This window comes from Gymnodraco acuticeps, unplaced genomic scaffold, assembly GCF_902827175.1.
Source record: "Gymnodraco acuticeps unplaced genomic scaffold, fGymAcu1.1, whole genome shotgun sequence".
Classification (NCBI taxonomy): Eukaryota; Metazoa; Chordata; class Actinopteri; order Perciformes; family Bathydraconidae; genus Gymnodraco; species Gymnodraco acuticeps.
In genome coordinates this window covers 79,788-98,948 of record NW_022991296.1, presented here as the reverse complement: position 1 = coordinate 98,948, position 19,161 = coordinate 79,788, and the positions used below count along the sequence as shown (strand labels likewise).

The window sequence follows — 19,161 nt, the reverse complement described above, 5'->3', positions numbered from 1 at the left end:
TTTACATTATGAATGAACCTTTTCTGGATGAATCATTTTGTCTCTAAAATGTCAGAATTATTATTATAATTCTTCAGAGCCAGCCTTGATGACTTGTGTTGCTTCATCTGACAATCTGTCCAAGAGTCCATAATTAAATAAGACAAATACAAAAACTAAATTCTAACATTTCAGGAAAGATTGTTGGGCAGTTTCCCGAAAAAGTGACATGATGAACATTTCATTGGTTTAGTCGCTCATTATTTCTGAAATGAGACATTTCTGCTAATTATCAGAATAAAAGCACTTTCAAAAATCACATATTTCACAATGTATCCAGACTCAAGCTACACTTCAAAACAATCACCCCTGTTGGAGAACTCTTGACTCTTTCCTATTTTAAAAAACCTATTTTAACTCAGGGTATTATGGCTTATGATGAAGTCATGTTTTCTCACCCACAACAGAGGGGTCAAAGAGGGGGTGTCTTTGTCCTTAAACTGGATTCAAACCACAAGACATCCTCTTGACAGTGCTGCTGTCTTTTCCTTAAATTGCTTTTTTAGTACATTGATGCCTTCAGGAAACCAATACCGTATCACTTATTACTTCCCTCTTACAGAAGCTCTCCTCGTACGCACATGTGTACTTCTACGAAGGACAATACCGAGTCGGGAATATTGAGCAAATGTTAAGTGCAGGAAACGCTGGTCTGAGGGAGGAGACGGTAACCTCTGTCTGAAGGTGAGCAGAGTGTTTTCAGCGCAGCCTGCTGGGGACCCCTTCTGGTTACACTCCTCACCAGCACTCTTTTTACAGCGGTCCTGCACTGCTTATTACAACCTTTAAAAAAAAAAAAAGCGTTTGTTATGTGTGGCAGGAGGTGGCTAATCTGAGAATTAAAGGAGCTAGTGGAGATTGACAACTAGATGTTAGTCAGGCTAATGAATAAAGATGAAACAATTAGTCAGGTTTGACATTAAATAGATTGGCATCGAAGTAGATTTTTAAGTCAAGAATTCTCTGACTGATGTTTTGGGGGGGCAGAAACATTTATACCTTTTTTGAGCGTGCACAAACAGCGAGTTAGACGCGTGTGAGCTTAATCCATGATTTACTATCAGATTATATTGTCTTCATCAGGGTATAGCAAGTAAACAGAACCACATATTCATCCTACTTTAGCACAGTTATGCGTTTGGTTTGAAAGGCTTTTTGTAAATATTTTTAGTGGTTTGAAGTGTCTTCCCAATATCGTTTCTGAATTGTTTTATTAAGGGATGTATCATGCTTTTTTTTCTCAACATTTGACTTTGTTAAACCAACATTTTCAAACTAACTGTTCTGTGAAAGTAAGAATGGGCAGTTTTACTGTTTGCTGAAATTCTTTGGTTTATCTAAAAAACTTAACAGTATATTATCTATATATTTAAATAATCATTACTCACAGCCAACTAATCACTCCCTGTCCCCAACACAGATGAAAGAGTTTTCCATGGTTGGCAGAATCTAATAGTGCTGCCTCTCTAAGTCTTGGTGGCAACATTGATTTTTACTTTTTCTGTGTCTCCTCCCACACACTTGTTACCAAAGCATTTTGTGTGTCTCCTGTCAGGCTCCCCTCAGCACTCCTGTCTCTCTCTCTGATGAGGCGGCCGGTTAGTTAATCCCCAAAACAAGCTGCCGCTACAGCAGCACACACACTGTAATAGACTCCGGTCTGACAGACGTCTGCGCTCAGGGACCACAGCTTCCACGATCAATTTAGAGCGTTTGTGCTGAGAGAGACTTCAGTGATCCTTTTCTGAGTTTCATCTCACCCCCTGTCTGCCTGTCTCCCTTCTCCTGCAGGATGTACCCAATAAAAGAGGTTCCTGTGGAGGCAGAGGCCCTGACTGACTGGCTGTATCAGAGGTTTGTGGAGAAGGAAGAGCTGCTGAACCACTTCTACGCCAAAGGTCTGTTCCTCCATCCTTCAGTATAAACATATATGAAATATACTAGATATATACTGCAGCTGTGGCGCACATGTTTTTCAAAAGCGTATTTTATGAACACATATTTGTCCGAGCTGTACTCCTCTGAGTGGGCGTTTCCCTTAGCAACGTTTGACTGACAGTTGAGGGCCACTGTTGCTAGGAGACAGACTGTCAACATCCGTGATACAGCACTGGCATCATATAATGCCTCCTACTTACACCATTAGGAATTTAGAAACCCTCATTTACAACATTTAGCAGGATCCATCCATTTGACACTACTTTGTACTCAACTCCGCTTGTTGTAGGTGGATAAGTGGAAGCTCTAACAGATGTAATTACACTTTTAAAGGCTTCTTTGTTTTTGTTTTCTAATCATAGGGATACTTTGCCTGTACCCTAACCTGTGGTTTTTAATGAGGGTTATTGAGAATAATAGGATTCCCTTCATCAGGGTGTCTGCGGGGTCTTAAAAAGTATTAAAAGTTGATCAATCAATTTAGCGAAAATTAAGGCTATTAAAAAGTATTAAACGGCATTTTCCAAGGTATTAAGAAGGTCCACAGCAACGACAACATGAAACACCCTTTAATTTACTGAAACAACATGTTGGGAAACCCCCTCAAGGCGGCCCCATGCATAGCGTGCCATAAAATGCTGCTTCTTATTTTAAGTTTCGTTGCCTTGCTCCGCTCTGTGGGGGGGGGGGGGGGGGGAGGTTTATCTGCTGGTGGACTACCTGAGAGATATACAGCAGGAGAACACGCCGTCCACCGCGGAGAATAAACAGAAGGGCAACCATGACAACCATGCTCCGGGGTCTTCTTCGCTGCTTTTGGTGTATTTTGTGGCGGCAGCAGCGCCACTTACAGGCCTGGCATATGTACTACAGCGTTTCCAGCATTTCCAGCGGTCTAGTGTGAACGGACACGTTAATTAATCGAATGCGTGTGAACGGAAGACTTTTTTGCGTTTGCATATGCGTTTTACTGTATGCGTCCTCGTGGGGCCGGGGTCTAAGCCAAACTATATCCGGTCACAGAGATCTGCTATTTTAAAGTAAGGTCAACACATATCGACGCTAAATATAGTCTATATTAAGAACGAGAAAAGTCTTAACATATATATTGTTTTTTGTAAACATATGACAAATGTGTGAGGGTGATGACGTCAGAGCATCGTCCTATGTGCCGGGCTTAGCCCCGGACAGCCCCAGCCCAATTTAACCCCTGGGTATTTGTGAGGGAGCTCCTATATGGCATTACCCCGCTGAAGCTCACCAAAATGTAATATATTTCATAGTTCAAAGTTTTGTCAATTGTTGTTTATTGGTCAAATACTGGTTTCTAATGGTTTCTGAGGAGTTTTACTGGAATGAAAGAGCACAGAGTACAGAAGCAACAAAGCAGCATACTGCATTAAACCTGACCTTCACAGAGAGGTTGAAGTTCATGTGGAGAGGAGGCTTCAGTAGTCCGTCTGCACTCTGTTTAGTTGTGCTATCTTACAATCAATATAGTAAATGTGAGGTAAAGTGTGTCGCCAATGTAACCGGTTAGAACTCGAAGTTGCGATGAGGTCTTAAAATGTATGGAAAGGGTCTTAAAAAAGGTCTTCAAAGGTATTACATTTGACTTCAGGATTCCTGCATATACCCTGTTCATGCATGGCCAAGACATCTATCTGCAGGAAACCTGATTATTACTACTCAAAATATGGAAAACAATGTTTCTTGTCACATTTTCTTGTATGCATGTGTTGACTGCAAATGACGAGTCAGTCAAAACTCACTGGAACAAGTAGTCCAGAAGTCTTAGTCCTCAATACCTGGCATGTTCACATCATATTGTTGAGCTAAAATAAATTAAAGGGGCCCTATTGTGATTTGTTTTGGGGTGTTCCATTTCCTGTAGTGTGTTGTATAAGTTTCTGTGCTTGGAAATGGTATGCAAAAAGTTCCATGAGGATTTCAGTTTGACCCAAAAATCACAACATCTTGGTTTAAATCTTCCGAAAAATAAAAAGGAGCACAAAAGTGACTGGTCTGTATTTCTGTCCTCCACAGGGTCATTCCCCCCTCAAGACGGACAGAAGGATGTGGCGTCCCGGCCGATGATCCTCGACCCCGTGTGGCTGTGCGTTGTCCAGTCGATTGCGTTCGCCTCGGGCTACGCGTGGTACAGCGTCCTCCAGTACCTCTACTGCTGTTTATTTTGAGCGCGCTGATGAGGCGAGAGTCTTTATTGGACCGCTGGAAGAGCCTCAGGATCAGTTGGTGTGTGGCCCAGCGTCACACTTGCCCCCTACGATGGATGAATGTACATTTACAACAGTGGAGAGACTTAATAGCAAAACAAAAAAAACATGAGGAACACACAGAAAACAAATACAATAAGGAACTGGTCACAGGCATAGTTAACTTGCACACAAACCTAAACCACACACTCGCTCCAACGGCCTAGCAGAATAATCTCTCGCACTCGTCACGACTCACATTTTGATGTTTACACGTCCTCATACATGTAGGCACTCACACTGACATAACTTGTATTGGAAGTGAACGAAAAATGAGGCTCAGGACTCCTCCGGAGGACGCTCTGGACCGAACTCTCTCTTCCCCTCTAGGCTTTAGCCGTTGTAGTTTTACAGAGTATAAAGTATGTATGAACATGTGTGTGTGTGACTGGATGTATGTGACTAGAAGCATAATGTCTGCCCTTAATCTTCTTCCTGGCGAGAGTTGATGAAGCCCACTGGACCTCTCTTTCAGCCCGCTGACACCTTCCAGAGCGAGCGGCTGTGGACGCTGAGGCTGCCGCTCCTCTGGCTTCATTGCACTAAGGATCCATACTGCCCTAACTGCTCCCTGTCCCAGGAAATGTTCCTGCGTGGTAGCTGTCAATGTTTTTCATTTTATTTTTGTTTTCTTCCCCTAACCTGCATATCTCCAAAAAACGACGGCCATTGTATTTTGTTGATGATGTCTTTTTGTTGACTTTTTGTTTTCCTGTTTGTCGCCTGTCTATCGAGGCAGTATTGTGAGAAAAGGGGGATAATGTTTACACTGGCAGCCCTGCTGAGAGCCTAAGTGGGAACGGCGGCTATGATGCGGCGCTTGTTTTAGGGATCGTTTCTGTGTCAGACGTTAAAGGGAGGAAGAGGAGACAGTGCCGTAGTGCTCATTTTATTGCACAGCAGAAAAAAAGGTTGGCACGCAGGGCAAGAAATTGCAGTCTGATCAACTAAAAAGTAATACATACACATACACATACACATACACACACATGCACACACAGCCATGTGCAGCTACACACAGCAGAGTATCCTTGAAGGATCATCTCAGCGAGCCAGACTGAGAAGGCAGAGACTCTTATCCCCCATTGGACTACATAGTTTTACAAATATTTAAGCCATATGCTTAGTGTCGTCGGGTGGGGAAAAGACATGGGGAAAAAATATGATTTTTATAGAAAGCTACCCTAATGTTCAGCATTCTAAAATAGAGATTTTGGCTTACAGAACTATAGGTGTCATTACTGTACATTTACAGCATAACCTGCCTAAGTGAGTGTGTGTGGTTGTCTTTTCCCCCCTCTTTTGATATATATGAATCATGTCGTGTTGCTCTGTGACGTCAGAGTGCGGCGGCGATTTCACCACGAGTGGTCGAATTAGATTTCATTTTAAATTACATGAAACTGTCGTCCTCATGTCATGGTATGTTTAAATCTTGTACATAACAAAGGTGAGGAAGAGTTTTAATTGTTGGAAATGACGGCAGCGTTTCTTTCTCTCTTTTGGTCCGTGATTATTTCAGAGAATTTTTGTTTAAAATATCATGAATGTTTAAAAAAAAAAGAAAGCGAGGATTTTCCCTTCACTTCTCAGTGTTAACCTTTTTTTTTTGTTTTTATTTCATTTTTAAATGTTTGACCTGGAAGTTGTTGTGTGCTTCAGACATTAGAGCTACTGTACGTCCGTGTGCTGGCTGACACAATGTTTGCACAGTGACACATGGGCCCACTTTCAAATGTGTACCATTGTACATTTCAAATCAGGATTTAGTGGGAAAACCTCGACTATCAAGCCTTACCTGATGTCCAGGTAGACCACAGTCCCAGATAATGCTGTTTCCTCACACTCCCTTGTGACAAACATTTGTAAACAAAAAAAAAGTGATGTCGAGCTATAACTTGGAGTGGAGAAGGGATCACTCTTCACTTGTGAGGGGAACTCTGGCAGGGCCTGCAATGACGCAGCTTTTCTCTCGAATGTACCTAATGTTTAAAGTTGATTTTATGTAATTGCTTAGCCTGCTTCGATTAGGAAAATGATGGAGGAGCACCAATTATTGTTGTCATAAACGAATGCATAAATGGTGCATTTGAGTATTTTACTGCCCTCCCTGTGTGCCACTGTTGCTAGAAACTGTGAGTGAAATGCAAAAAAAGGGCTACCTGACCGGGTAGGGAACACGTTTAAATCAGGCTGGTGATGTGATTCATTCGCGGCCCTTTCAGATTCCCCTCCAGTGTGTGAGTGACTTGAAATGAAGCTTCATCCTTCTTCCTTTTTTTTTTCTCCAGCTTTTTATTTTATTTTTGTATTATCTGACCATGTTTCCAAAGAAGGCAGGGAAATAATGTTTTTCCTTGATGTGGTTTTAGGAAATAAACACAATAGGGATTTAAACAAATTATTCTAGAGCTGTCTGTAATTTACCATTTTGTACTTCTCCTTTAATTCCTAGCGACACAGCCATTTTACAACACAAAAGACTTGTGCTGGAATAAAACATCATAAAGATCCTCACAGTGTAAGGTTTTTCTTTTGACACGTTTTATTCCATATAACATTAACAGTGTTGTATCACAGTAAATGTTAAAGTGTTGTTCCTTTGCTGTTCGGTTCCTCCACAGCCACAGCTTTTCATTTACGAACACCCTGGAGCTAAAGAAATAATTAGTTTGACGTTTTGGGAACTCTGCTTATTTATCTTTATTGATTAAACATTTAATTATACAAATATTCCAGACATGTACTTTGCATAATGCTACAGAAAAACTATAATTTGAAAAAATACATTTAACTACATTTGTTTGTATTTAAGAGTCTTAATATATTCCTGAAACTCAAATACAAATCCACTGAAATATGGTCAACTTTTTTAAATTAAAATGTACCATAGATAATCAATACATTTACAATGAATTCAATGTTGTATTTATTATGATCAAATCACATAATGAAAAGTTAACACTCAATGTTGATATAAGTATTGTTGGATATTTTGTCTAAAATTGTAGCTTTATATTTAACAAACGGAGTCGTAGCAATCATCCCATAACTTGAGCTCTGCAAGAAACCAATGAGCATGTTCCTTTAAAAACTCTCCAGCGTTTCTTCTTGTAGGAATTACACAGGGAAACATAACTTGTCACTGATGATGCATTAAATAATCTCAAATGTCAACGTTAAAATGTTCTCTTTCAGTTACAAGCTGAGGATGGTCTCCAGGTAACTAGAGCCTGTGTTTGCTCCGTCCTGGGCTCGTTGTTTAACTGTATGTCGCTCACCAGCTGTTGAAAGTCTGGTTTACATTACAGAGCTCTGATTTCAGACGTGACGCTTGGTGTCTGTGGGAACTCTCAGCGAAAGACTGCAGAGCTCTCCTGACTGTCACTGCTGCATCCACCACAACGAGATTATCAGCGTTTCCTGTAAGGACCAAGCCCACTGCACATCTGTGTGTGACTTCCTGGAGAAATGATAAATGTGGAGGTGTGGTCAGATATTGGACCAAGGGGGCCGCTCGAGCCATGAGAGGAATACAAAGGTTTTAATGAAGCAGCATTCAGTAAAGGGAGTGAAAAATACAGTATTCTTTGTACTTTAAGTAACAAAAGTGAAGTCCTTCTTTGTACTGTCAGTGAGTAATACACCATATAGTATTTGTCATCACCTGCATTAATATGTGAGGAGCGTTTTTGTTGTTGTAGATGTGGAGTTTTGTCATGCTTTGTGTTCATAAAACATAGTCTGTGTAGAGTACTCACTATACATGTAGTTAAAGCTAGATAGGGCACATGTTCAAAGGGCCCTATAATGCAAATTTTCAGGTTAATTATTGTATTTTTGTCTCTACTGTGACGTGTTTCCATGCTTTAATGTTCAAAAATGTGTTTATTTGTTCGTACTGCCTGTGATGCAGCACCTTATTTCACCGTCTGTCTGAAACCAGAGCGCATGTCTGCTCTGATTGGTTAGCTTGCAGACTCTGTTGTGATTGGTCAACCGTTTAGAGATGTCCCCAACATTGACTATCATGTACAATGTGTGGTAGCGCTAGCCAATAGAAGCGTGAGTGTTACATAGAGATGTCAATATGTTACGGAAGCAAACCAAGGAGTCCAATGGAGGCGTTTCCAACTCCCTCTGGGGAGAACTTTGGGATTTCAGCTTTTGCAAACCATTTACATGCTCAAAAGCCATAACACACCACAGGAAGGGGAAAACCCCAAAAGCATAAAAGGGCCTCTTTAACAATGCAACAAATAATAACCTTTGTGTTTCAAGTGTCTTAAAGAAAAGGGGATTTCTGCACACATCCACGTCCTTTTGGATGCTTGCCCGAGTCATTCACGGAATATCCTGGAAAAGTTTCTTTGAGACGGTCAAGTTGCATTACATCAGCCATTTACATTTCAAAAGCATCTGGAGTCATGTGTGGCGGGTCTGCAGGAAGGCCTCACGCTCCGGGCAGCCAATGGCAGCTGAGGGTGAAAAACAGCGGGAAGTGATCTGGAAAATGGGATTACATTTGCACGAAGCTTCACCTACCAAAGGGCCAACAGTCAGGATCCACGGTGGCTGTTGCTCAGCGTGGTGCACAGATCCAGAAGCAGTGACATCGCCATGCACTGAGGCTCCTCAGTACAGCTCCTCCTGAGGTCACCCACATTACACAGACACATTAGTCGAGGGACTTTTGTGTCCGATGCAGAGGCTCCAATGTTCCTGCACGGACACCTGCAATGAACTATTTCACGGGCAGCACTCTCCAAGGTCTTCAGTGTCACGCTTTGAGGCCTGCTTCCTCGTGAAAGCAGTGGTGAATGGTGGAGTCAGCGAGCACTAAAACATCCAGCTGTGGAGAGAAGGAGCTGAATGTCACTGCAGCAGCCGCCGGTGTGTCTCCTGATGACAGGATGACGGAGGGAAGGACCCTCAGTGTTGTTAGGATCAAATGCTCCTCATGCAAATACATATTGTGTCAACAATTCCCATGTCATTATTGTGTGTCCGAGCAACAGTGAATTATGATGTAAAGAGAAACTTTAATATGAATGCAGGAAAGTAGATTATTGAGATGCAAAACATAAATAAGTATATTTGTCCCAAATGGGGTCAAGCTGATAAATTCAATTTCGTCTATGAGTTTTCTGCCTCCACCCCATTACAATGGAGGTGAACAGAATTTGGTGTGGGGTGCTCAAAGCATTGCACTTTTACCAGAATCAAAGTCGGTCTGGAATATGGAAAAACTGCTGGCCTCATTTTCATGAAACTTGGTGGAATGGTAAAGCATAGGCCGAGGAAGAACCCATTACATTTGTCAGCAGATCTGAATCATAGGGCAGTATTGGTGCAGCCCCCCTTGGTGCACTTGCGATGGACTGCCATATGGGTTTGAGATGAAGAAACGCAAAGCCTTGCCATGTACAGGCTACCCTTATTTTTTGTATAGGAAAACTTTCAGCTTGCTTTTTCTGAAAATGCCAACCTTTCCTTTGATATAATTATTATTACTTTAATTCAGTATCACAAAAGTGCTGTCCTATCATACAAGGCAAGGCAAGGCAAGGCAAGGCAAGTTTATTTATATAGCACTTTTCAACACAAGGCAATTCAAAGTGCTTTACAAAAAATGAAAGAGATTAAGAAAATGGCATTTAAAATCAGTCATTAAAAAGAAAAGCTAATAAAATAAACATTAAAGAAAAAATACATGGATAAAAGTTACAGTGCTGTCAATTAAACATTAAAAGAAAAAAGTACATGGATTAAAAGTTACAGTGCAGTCTAAGATATGAATAGTTCAATTAAAAGCAGCGACAAAAAGAAAAGTCTTCAGCCTGGATTTAAAGTAGTCAGGGTTGCAGCGGACCTGCAGGTTTCTGGGAGTTTGTTCCAGATATTTGGAGCATAATAACTGAACGCTGCCTTTACCATGTTTAGTTCTGACTCTGGGGACAGAAAGCTGACCAGTCCCTGAAGACCTGAGAGATCTGGATGGTTCATAATTTAGCAGGAGGTCAGAAATGTATTTTGGGCCTAAACCATTCAGTGCTTTATAAACCAGCAGCAGTATTTTGAAATCTATTCTTTGACACACAGGAAGCCAGTGTAAAGACTTCAGAACTGGAGTGATCCACTTTCTTAGTGTTAGTGAGGACTCGAGCAGCAGCGTTCTGAATTAGCTGCAGCTTCCTAATAGATTTTTTAGTGAGACCTGTGAAGACACCATTGCAGTAGTCGAGTCTACTGAAGATAAAAGCATGGACAAGTTTTTCCAAATCCTGCTGTGACATTAGTCTTTTAATCCTAGATATATTCTTTAGGTGATAGTAGGCTGATTTAGTAACAGTTTTAATGTAACTGTTGAAACTCAGGTCAGAGTCCATGACTACACCTAGATTTCTGGCTTTATCTGTTGTTTTGAACATTGCACACTGAAGCTCAGCGCTAACTTTTATACGTTCTGCCTTGGCTCCAAAAACCATTACCTCAGTTTTATCTTTGTTTAATTGGAGAAAGTTCTGACACATCCAGTCATTGATTTGTTCAATGCACTTACTCAGTGTTTGGAATTGGAGCATAGTCTCCCTGGTGAAATTGTTACGTAAATGTGTGTGTCATCTGCATAGCTATGGTAACTTATTTTGTTGTTCTTCATTATCTGAGCCAGTGGTAGCATGTAGATGTTAAAGAGAAGAGGGCCCCAAGATGGAGCCTTGAGGAACCCCACATGTCATATTTGTCAACTCAGATGTGTATTTACCTATAGAAACAAAGTTGTTTCTGTCCTTTAAGTAGGATTTCAAACCAATTTAGAACTGTTTCCGAAAGTCCCACCCAGTTCTCCAGTCGGTCTAGTAATATGCTGTGGTCAACAGTGTCAAACGCAGCACTGAGATCTAATAATACTAACACTGAAGTTCTGCCACTGTCTGTGTTTAAGTGGATGTCATTAAAGACCTTTACAAGAGCAGTCTCAGTGCTGTGGTTTGGACGAAAGCCTGACTGGAACACATCAAAACAGTTATTTAAATGCAAGAAATTACTCAACTGTTGAAAAACAACTTTTTCAATGATTTTACCTAGAAATGGCTGGTTTGATATGGGCCTGTAATTGTTCATTACTGAAGCATCTAGATTATTATTTTTTAAGAGCGGTTTAATGACTGCAGTTTTCAGGGCCTGTGGAAAAATACCTGAGTGAGAGATTTGTTTTACTATATGAAGTAGAATCTGAGGCCATGCAAGGCAAAACATCTTTGAAAAAATCCTGTTGGAATAATATCAAGGCAGCAAAGAGGAGGATTTCAGAAGTTGAATAATGTCCTCTAGGTTTTTATCATTAATCTGATGGAATTGTGTCATGATGTCTGAATTGATGTTAAGTGGAGATAGGGACAACACATTTGCTGTTCCTGATGCAGAAGGCACTGACTGCTTGTCTGATTTTCTGAATTTTGTCAGTGTGAAAAAGGAGGCAAAGTCATGCAGGCCCCTGGTGGATAGAAATCCAGAGGCTACTGACACTGGGGGGTTAGTTAGTCTGTCGACGGTAGCAAACAAGGCACGTACGTTGTTTTTGTTTTTGGTAATGATGTCAGAGAAGAACGATTGTCGTGCGTTTTTTCCAATTCCAAATTATAAAGGCCAAGTCTCTCTTTATAGATTTCAAAGTGAACCTGGAGATTTGTTTTTCGCCACCTGCGTTCAGCTTTTCGACATTCTCTTTTTTCTGTTTTCACGGTCATGGCCTTTCTCCATGGAGATATTTTCTTGCCAGACACTTCCTTACCTTAGTTGGAGCAATGGCATCTATAACATTTTTAATTTTTAATTAAAATGATCTACTAGCTCATTACTGAGATGTTGGCAGGGGCAAGTGTGGAAGAGAAATTCTGAGTAAACATTTCCCTAGTATTTCAGTTAAATATCGCTTTGTGGTTACCCTCTTTTTGAACATTTTTGTGAACAGAAATAGAGCATCTCAAAGAAAACACAGGAATGGTCAGAGAGTGCAACATCAGTCACCACAACCTTAGAGATATTCACACCCCTTTGAGATAATTAAAGTCCAGAGTGTGCCCCTTATTGTGCGTGGGCTCCGTCACATGCTGAGTCAGTCCATAGCTATCAAGAACACAAAACAGTTCTTTAGCCCCTCTGTCCTGGGGGTTGTCAACATGGATGTTAAAATCACCAACAATGACTAGACGGTCAAAGTCAATACACACTATAGACAGCAGTTCAGTAAAGTCATCAAAAAAGCTTGCACAGTATTTGGGTGGTCTATAGATATTTAGGAACAGAGCTCGAGAGGAGCATTTCAGCTGAAGGGCAACATATTCAAAAGAATCAAAGTTTCCATATGATGTCTTCCTGCATTGAAGAGAATCATTGAACAGAATAGCAACTCCACCCCCTTTCTTATGCATTCTTTCCTGACTCATAAAACTAAAGTTGGGAGGAAGTTCGATAAGAACAGCTGCACTGTTATTTTGTTCAATCCAAGTTTCTGTTAAAAACATAAAATCGAGATTGTGCTCAGTGATTAAATCATTGATTAAAAATGTTTTTCCTGCCAAAGACCTGACATTTAATAAAGCTAGTTTAAGTTTGTTAAACACACTATCAGTAATGTTTTTTGGAACAAGCTGTGGCTGACATGGAATCACTGCTAAATTAGATACACTCACACAAACGTTTGAGCGCTTCCTGTTTCTATGATTCACCGTTCTTAATCTATTACCTATCAACACAGATATCGGCAAAGCTACTGGCAGGCAGGGCCCCCGACATGTCCTGGAAAGAGTTGAGAGTGCCATACGCCCTTGAGCCTGGACCCATCACATATCAGTAAGAGTTTGTTGTGTTTTGTACACACACATCCTTATCAGGCTTCGGAGACTGCAGATGCCCCCTCGAAGGGAGGGGAGGTGGTCGACGTAGGCACGGTGATGGAGACGGGCTAGATGGTGCGGGGGTAGAGGACATGCTGCCAGGGGGGGGGGGGGGGTGGACGTAGGCGCGGGTGATGAGGACGGGGGAGATGGTGCGCGTCTCCGCGGTGATTTTGGTGGGCGTCGTTGAGGAGCGGGGGTAAAGGACATGGTGCCAGCCCCTGCGTATCGCCTTCGTTTGGTCTTTGAACTCCAGGAAGGAATCGGTGCCAACCCTCTGTATCTCCTTTGTGTGTTCATCGATCTCCAGGAGGGTGGGCGAGGGTGAAAGGGTGAACGGAGTATCCTCAAAGGCGTTGACAGGGGGGGGGGGGGGCAGTGGAGACTCCTCCATGTGTCTCACAGACCTGAGGCATATACTAAAAGGCAGTCTTTGAATGTGTCCTTGAACACAACACAAATAAGAACCTGGCTGGATTAATATATTGGCATTCTCTGGTTCTGGATAGCAAAGAAAGCATTATTTGGTAATTAAAAAAACAAATGCCATCTTTAGGTTTCTTATCTTGCGTTGTGAAGCCTTTTTGACTTAAACTGCATCCAAAAGAGAAAAGGAGTCAGAGATGGCATGAGCACCATAAGCCTCCTGTATCCCCTCACAGCATCACAGTGACCCCAGCGGGGGTTACCCAGTGATGTAGCTGTCTGTCGCTCCCTCTCAACTCCTGGCCTTGAGAGTGGCCGCCCTCAGGGCACCTTGACTGTCTCTGTTGTTTTTAGCTGACAGTTTTCCGTTACCCTCCTCCCTCCGACTGTTCCTGGCTGATGTCCAAACTCCTCCAGCTCTTTGTATGAGTGACCTTTGCAGAGGCAGGCCGACAGACAGCCCGGCTCTGCTCTCTGGGTGGTGTCAGTGTGTGAGTGGTGTCAGTGTGTGGTACTGGCAGCAGAGAGCAAGAAGAGGCTGAGAGGATCATTTGAACACAACTGTTACTGAGGCTTCCCCGCTGAGGGAGATTTTACTGACGGAAAAACTGTGTTTATTTCAGGCACCAATCAGACAACAAAGACCGCCTGTAATAAAAGATAATCTTATATCTTTCATGTAGGATTCAAGCATCTATAATTGAAGCATGCCAAAACTAAATGAAATGCTGCTTTTTAATTATGTGTCAGGGAATCAGAAATGTAATACAAATGTGGACGATATACTAGGCCTACAGCCAAAACCAGCTGGATTTAACTTGATCACAGCGTGTATAACTTAATATGATCCTTATGTATTTGGAACCTAGAGATAGGCTATATTTGATTAACTGTAATCCTTGTGTAACCACGAAAAGTCCAATACCTCCAAGATAAACAAAGAACAGACAAAGAATTAATGTCTCGGTGTTAACAATACTTCTGTAATCTGTCAAAAGACATATTGTATATGTCTAAATAGGCAAGAAAATAAACGTAATAATTGAATTGGGTTGTGGTGTGGAACTAACAATTATTATCAAAACCAAATGAATTGTCATTTTTTGTATAACCCTTCTAGTTTGTAGAATTGTCAACAATGTGTGGGAAGTACCCCTCTCCCAAGCACAAGGTTATGTTTTTTAATTGCTTTTAAAAACGTGGCACTCAATCTATAAAAAATAATAATCATTGGTATAGACATCTGTTAAAATTAATATAACAAATACATAGGAACATCTTTGATCTGACTGTGAGTTTTTGGCGCCACCCTGCGGAAAGTTGAACATCTCATTTACCCGCTCTACTCTCGCGGGTTTCAGGCGCTTAGCAGCCTCACAACTTGTATCTGCCTTTTGACCAATCAACTGTCACTGTGCGGAGAGAGCAGACCAATCACGATCGAGTATTTGGGCACCGATTTAAACGGCGAGCAAACGCTTCCTGTTTTGTTGACTGCAATACACACGAGTGAAGGACCAAAAGCCAAACATTTGGTGTATTTAATCATCTTTATCGGGAAAAATACATCACCAACACATGAGTAAAGTTGAAGACTATTTCTAAAGTCGCTGGTTAAACTTTATGTTTACAGCCGAGTATATCCTAACGTTATTGAAAAGTCCGGTAGCTTTTAAACGTTAGATTCGGTTGAAAACGTTAAGATGCCGTCCCGTGTTGAAGACTACGAGTTGCTGTTCACCATAGGAACGGGTTCCTATGGGAAATGCCAGAAAATAAGAAGGAAATCTGATGGGAAAGTGAGTAATCTACAAATGTTTTGTTCATTCCCCTCTTGACACGTAACTCAGGTAGTTTATCATTAACCTGAACGGAAGTCTGTGTTCAGCCATGACACCGTTTATTAGTTCATTTCAAACCTTTATTTATCCAGGTGTATCCCTTGAGATCATTGATCTCTTTTTCAAGGGAGACAGTCTGCTCAATTATTGTGTGCTGATTTATAAAGCCACATCATAAATGTATTGCAAATGACGTGATGTATTTACCAAAACAAACAAACTCTGGAGAAAGGTCAAACCTGTTTGTCAGCAGGAACATGCACAGATGTAGTTAATTTAATTAATTAAAAACACTATGGCGGATGCTTCCCAATCAGGTGGTTAAATAATCATCTGGCCATGACCCCATGGATGTTTAACTGAACATTTAAATGTAAAACGTCCATTTACAGCTTGAAATTATATTTTAATATAACACCTTGGGAAATGGAGAACTTAACATTCCAGAAGTAGCTGCTGAAAAGGGCAGCAGTGAATTAAAGTAAAACATTTCTAAAGTGACTTTGAAAACGCAAACAAAACAAACTTCTTAAAAGGATAAACTAGTAAAGCATAAAACTAAATTTGGTATTCTCAGGGGTTTTGCTGCTACACTTTTTTTGACCTTTTTAGATATGTATTGTTATACCACTGACTTTCTGACAATGTATCATAAATGAATTTAGTTATTCACATTTGTTTAGTTCTACAAGGATGAAATAATCAAGTTTTATTTTGTAGATCCTTGTGTGGAAGGAGCTGGACTATGGCACCATGGGAGAGAGTGAAAAGCAGATGCTGGTGTCAGAGGTGAACCTCCTGAGGGAGCTCAAGCACCCAAACATCGTGAAGTACTATGACCGCATCATAGACCGGATTAATGCCAAGCTATACATTGTCATGGAGTACTGCGAGGGTGGGGACCTGTCCAGCCTCATCGCCCAATGCATCAAAGTAGGGTGGGTTATACTTTTGTCAATTGTAAAATGTTTATTTTTCTTTCCCTCCACTGTACATCCGCTTCCTGACAGTATGCAGGGGTAACAAAGTGTGTATTTTTACCATTCCAGTCGTTATTTGGAGGAGCAGTTTGTCCTGCGAGTCATGGCACAGCTCATGTTGGCCCTGAAGGAGTGCCACAAACGCAGTGACGGCAGGGCTACAGTCCTTCATCGAGACCTGAAACCAGCCAACATCTTCCTCGACATCAAACAGAATGTGAAGCTCGGAGACTTTGGCCTCGCGAGGATCCTGAACCATGACACCAGTTTTGCAAAGACATTTGTCGGCACACCTTACTACATGTCTCCAGTGAGTTGTTTAAATCTGCTGTGTCTTACCAAATTACCCTTTTCATTTAAAGACAAATATTGTTAACATTATAACTCGTTGTCGTCTGATCTGCCACCATTTGTCCAAACATTTTCTTCCAGGAACAAATAGACCGGATGTCATACAATGAGAAGTCAGATATATGGTCCCTGGGGTGTTTGCTGTATGAACTCTGTGCATTGTCGTAAGTGTCTTTTTACTCCTCTGCTTGAGCTAATTTGCCAGCAGGTGGTTTGTTTACTGTGACTCTGACATTTCTCCTGGATTCCTTTTGTTTAGCCCTCCATTTACTGCCTACCGTCAAAAAGAACTTGCAGTAAAGATCAGGGAGGGGAAGTTCAGAAGAATCCCGTACCGGTACTCTGAGGAACTCAACAACTTACTGTGCAAAATGCTCAACCTGAAGGTTAGAAATCATTTTGACAGAGAATTTACTTGTGCTACCAGCTAGTCGGGTTGTGTTTTCACGAAGGTAGGATTCAGTAATAATGTTTGTTTATGGTTAGGACTATCTGAGGCCCTCTGTGGAGTCTATTCTCCAGAGCAGCCTGTTGGCCGAGGCGGTTGCTGAGGAGCTGAGGAGGGCACAGGCTCGACTCCAAAGGAGGGCGGCAGACTCCGACGGTCCTCCTAACAAAGCGGCTGACCCGACACCCGCTCCCACCGCAGAGCTCAGACTCCGGGAGCAAGCGCTACGCGACCGAGAAAAGGCACTGAAGGAACGTGAGGAGAGGCTGGAGCGTAAGATTATTTTCTACTCTTCTTTGATCCATGCCAGCCCAGTATGACCCCTGCTGACCTGCATTTTCTTTTGTGATTTTGTTCCTCTACATCATTGTTTAGGTGTAGATAGTATTGCACTGATATATTTCAATTCATATATTCCTCTCAAGTTTGTGCAAATATGTAATGGTGTCTTATGTCCCTTCATGCAGAAAGAGAGCAGGAGCTTTGTGTCCGTGAGCGACTGTCAAATGAGAAACTCGCAAGGTACACTTGTTTGTTTTTTAGGAGTCTAGAAATAAAACAATCAATACATCATTTACTTTATTTTGCTTACATGTCCTTCTTAACACCTAATTGTTACTAACTCTTTATTCTGATCTATGGTTACAGAGCAGAGAGTTTACTGAAGAATTGCAACCGCCTGCAGCAGCAGAGGGATGGCAAAGACATAGGTATGGGGATAAGACAGATACCTCTGCATGTACTGAACCAAGACAACTAGTGAACAATGTTTTAATGGGTTCATGCTTCTGTTGATGCGAATGACTGAAATCATATTTATTACTTATTTATTCATGTAAACATTGTATTTATACACAAATAAAGAATTATTACTCACCCTAACTATGTGAAATCTAGCTGTCATGTTGGATTGCAAAGAATGTTATGAGGGCTGCTTGATCAAAGTTAATCAGAACCTCCTTACTGTTTGGTCCTAGATTTGGAGAACCTCTCTCCGGGCACAAAGAAAGTCCACTTTGCTGGTGAGAGCAAAGAGAACCAGCGGCCTGATGGGCATCTGAGCGGGACGTCCCAGGAGATGATTATGAGGAGGCTGCATGCGGCCAACCTGCGCGCTCAGACACTGAATGAAGTGGAGAAGACATGTCAGTTCAAGAGCAGGCAGATACTCGGCATCCGCTGATCTCAAAGATACCCCTGTCTGACATGTGACTGATTTGTTAAAGCCTCTGAAGGCTAGTCGTTGTAACTGGATTTGGATGTAAATTAAGCTGTATTTATTTGATGATTCTATGGTGAAGCAAACTGATTGAATCCTCTTTAGTGTCATGTGTATGTTAATGTCAAGAATTTCATTAAGTTTGATGTGTGGATGTACTCATTTTAAAGATGGTTTATTATAAATGTACTGTATATTCTGTTGAATATAAGTTTCTCTTACAAACTGCTTAGAAATGGGCATAAACAGGGCAAATTGTATCTACAACCAAATGTTAAAACTTATTTTTAGACAAGTTATAATAGTATATGAAGAGCAATCTTTGTGAACATTTGAACTATGCAAATTGACTGATTGTGAATTTAAGCGTTTACATTACCAGATTTAAAAACTACTAATTGTAGTTTTAAATAATTACGACACAATAGGTACATTACCCACCCTTAAAGACATTCTCAGTTCCTAAGATGCTCAGTTTGTCGTAGTAAAATACATAAACATACATGTTGTTTAATAAATGTGTCAAACAAATCACTCAAGCTAGTTACTTGTTCATTTACATACCAATGATATGACAATGACTGCTTCATCAAGACAGATAACTCCCACAAGGGGTCATCAGTTAACCACTGTGTTGATGGGCTGGTGTCAGTAATTACAGGAAACTCAGCAATAAGCCTTCACACCTGTAAATCGTTTGGTTCTTGATTAATAGCAGATTAGAGGTGTTTAATTAAAAGGGA

At 41.2% G+C, this 19,161-nt stretch overlaps 2 protein-coding genes across 2 annotated transcripts in view; both read left to right on the top strand.

Moving 5' to 3' along the window:
• The window catches only part of lpgat1 (lysophosphatidylglycerol acyltransferase 1), a 67,287-nt gene extending 60,517 nt beyond the window's left edge, over positions 1 to 6,770 (top strand). The window contains exons 7-8 of the mRNA XM_034240119.1: positions 1,831 to 1,937; positions 4,024 to 6,770. Coding sequence (XP_034096010.1) covers positions 1,831 to 1,937; positions 4,024 to 4,175 — 259 coding nt within the window. The 3' untranslated portion in view covers positions 4,176 to 6,770. The remainder of the gene's footprint in view (positions 1 to 1,830; positions 1,938 to 4,023) is intronic.
• Positions 6,771 to 15,040: 8,270 nt separating this feature from the next.
• nek2 (NIMA-related kinase 2) lies at positions 15,041 to 18,953 on the top strand. The gene is made up of 9 exons (XM_034240117.1): positions 15,041 to 15,378; positions 16,141 to 16,358; positions 16,470 to 16,710; positions 16,833 to 16,915; positions 17,011 to 17,137; positions 17,238 to 17,472; positions 17,667 to 17,721; positions 17,848 to 17,909; positions 18,177 to 18,953. The coding sequence occupies exons 1-9, from the start codon at positions 15,283 to 15,285 to the stop codon at positions 18,380 to 18,382; spliced, it is 1,323 nt and encodes a 440-aa protein (XP_034096008.1). The 5' UTR covers positions 15,041 to 15,282; the 3' UTR covers positions 18,383 to 18,953.
• Positions 18,954 to 19,161: the final 208 nt, after the last annotated feature.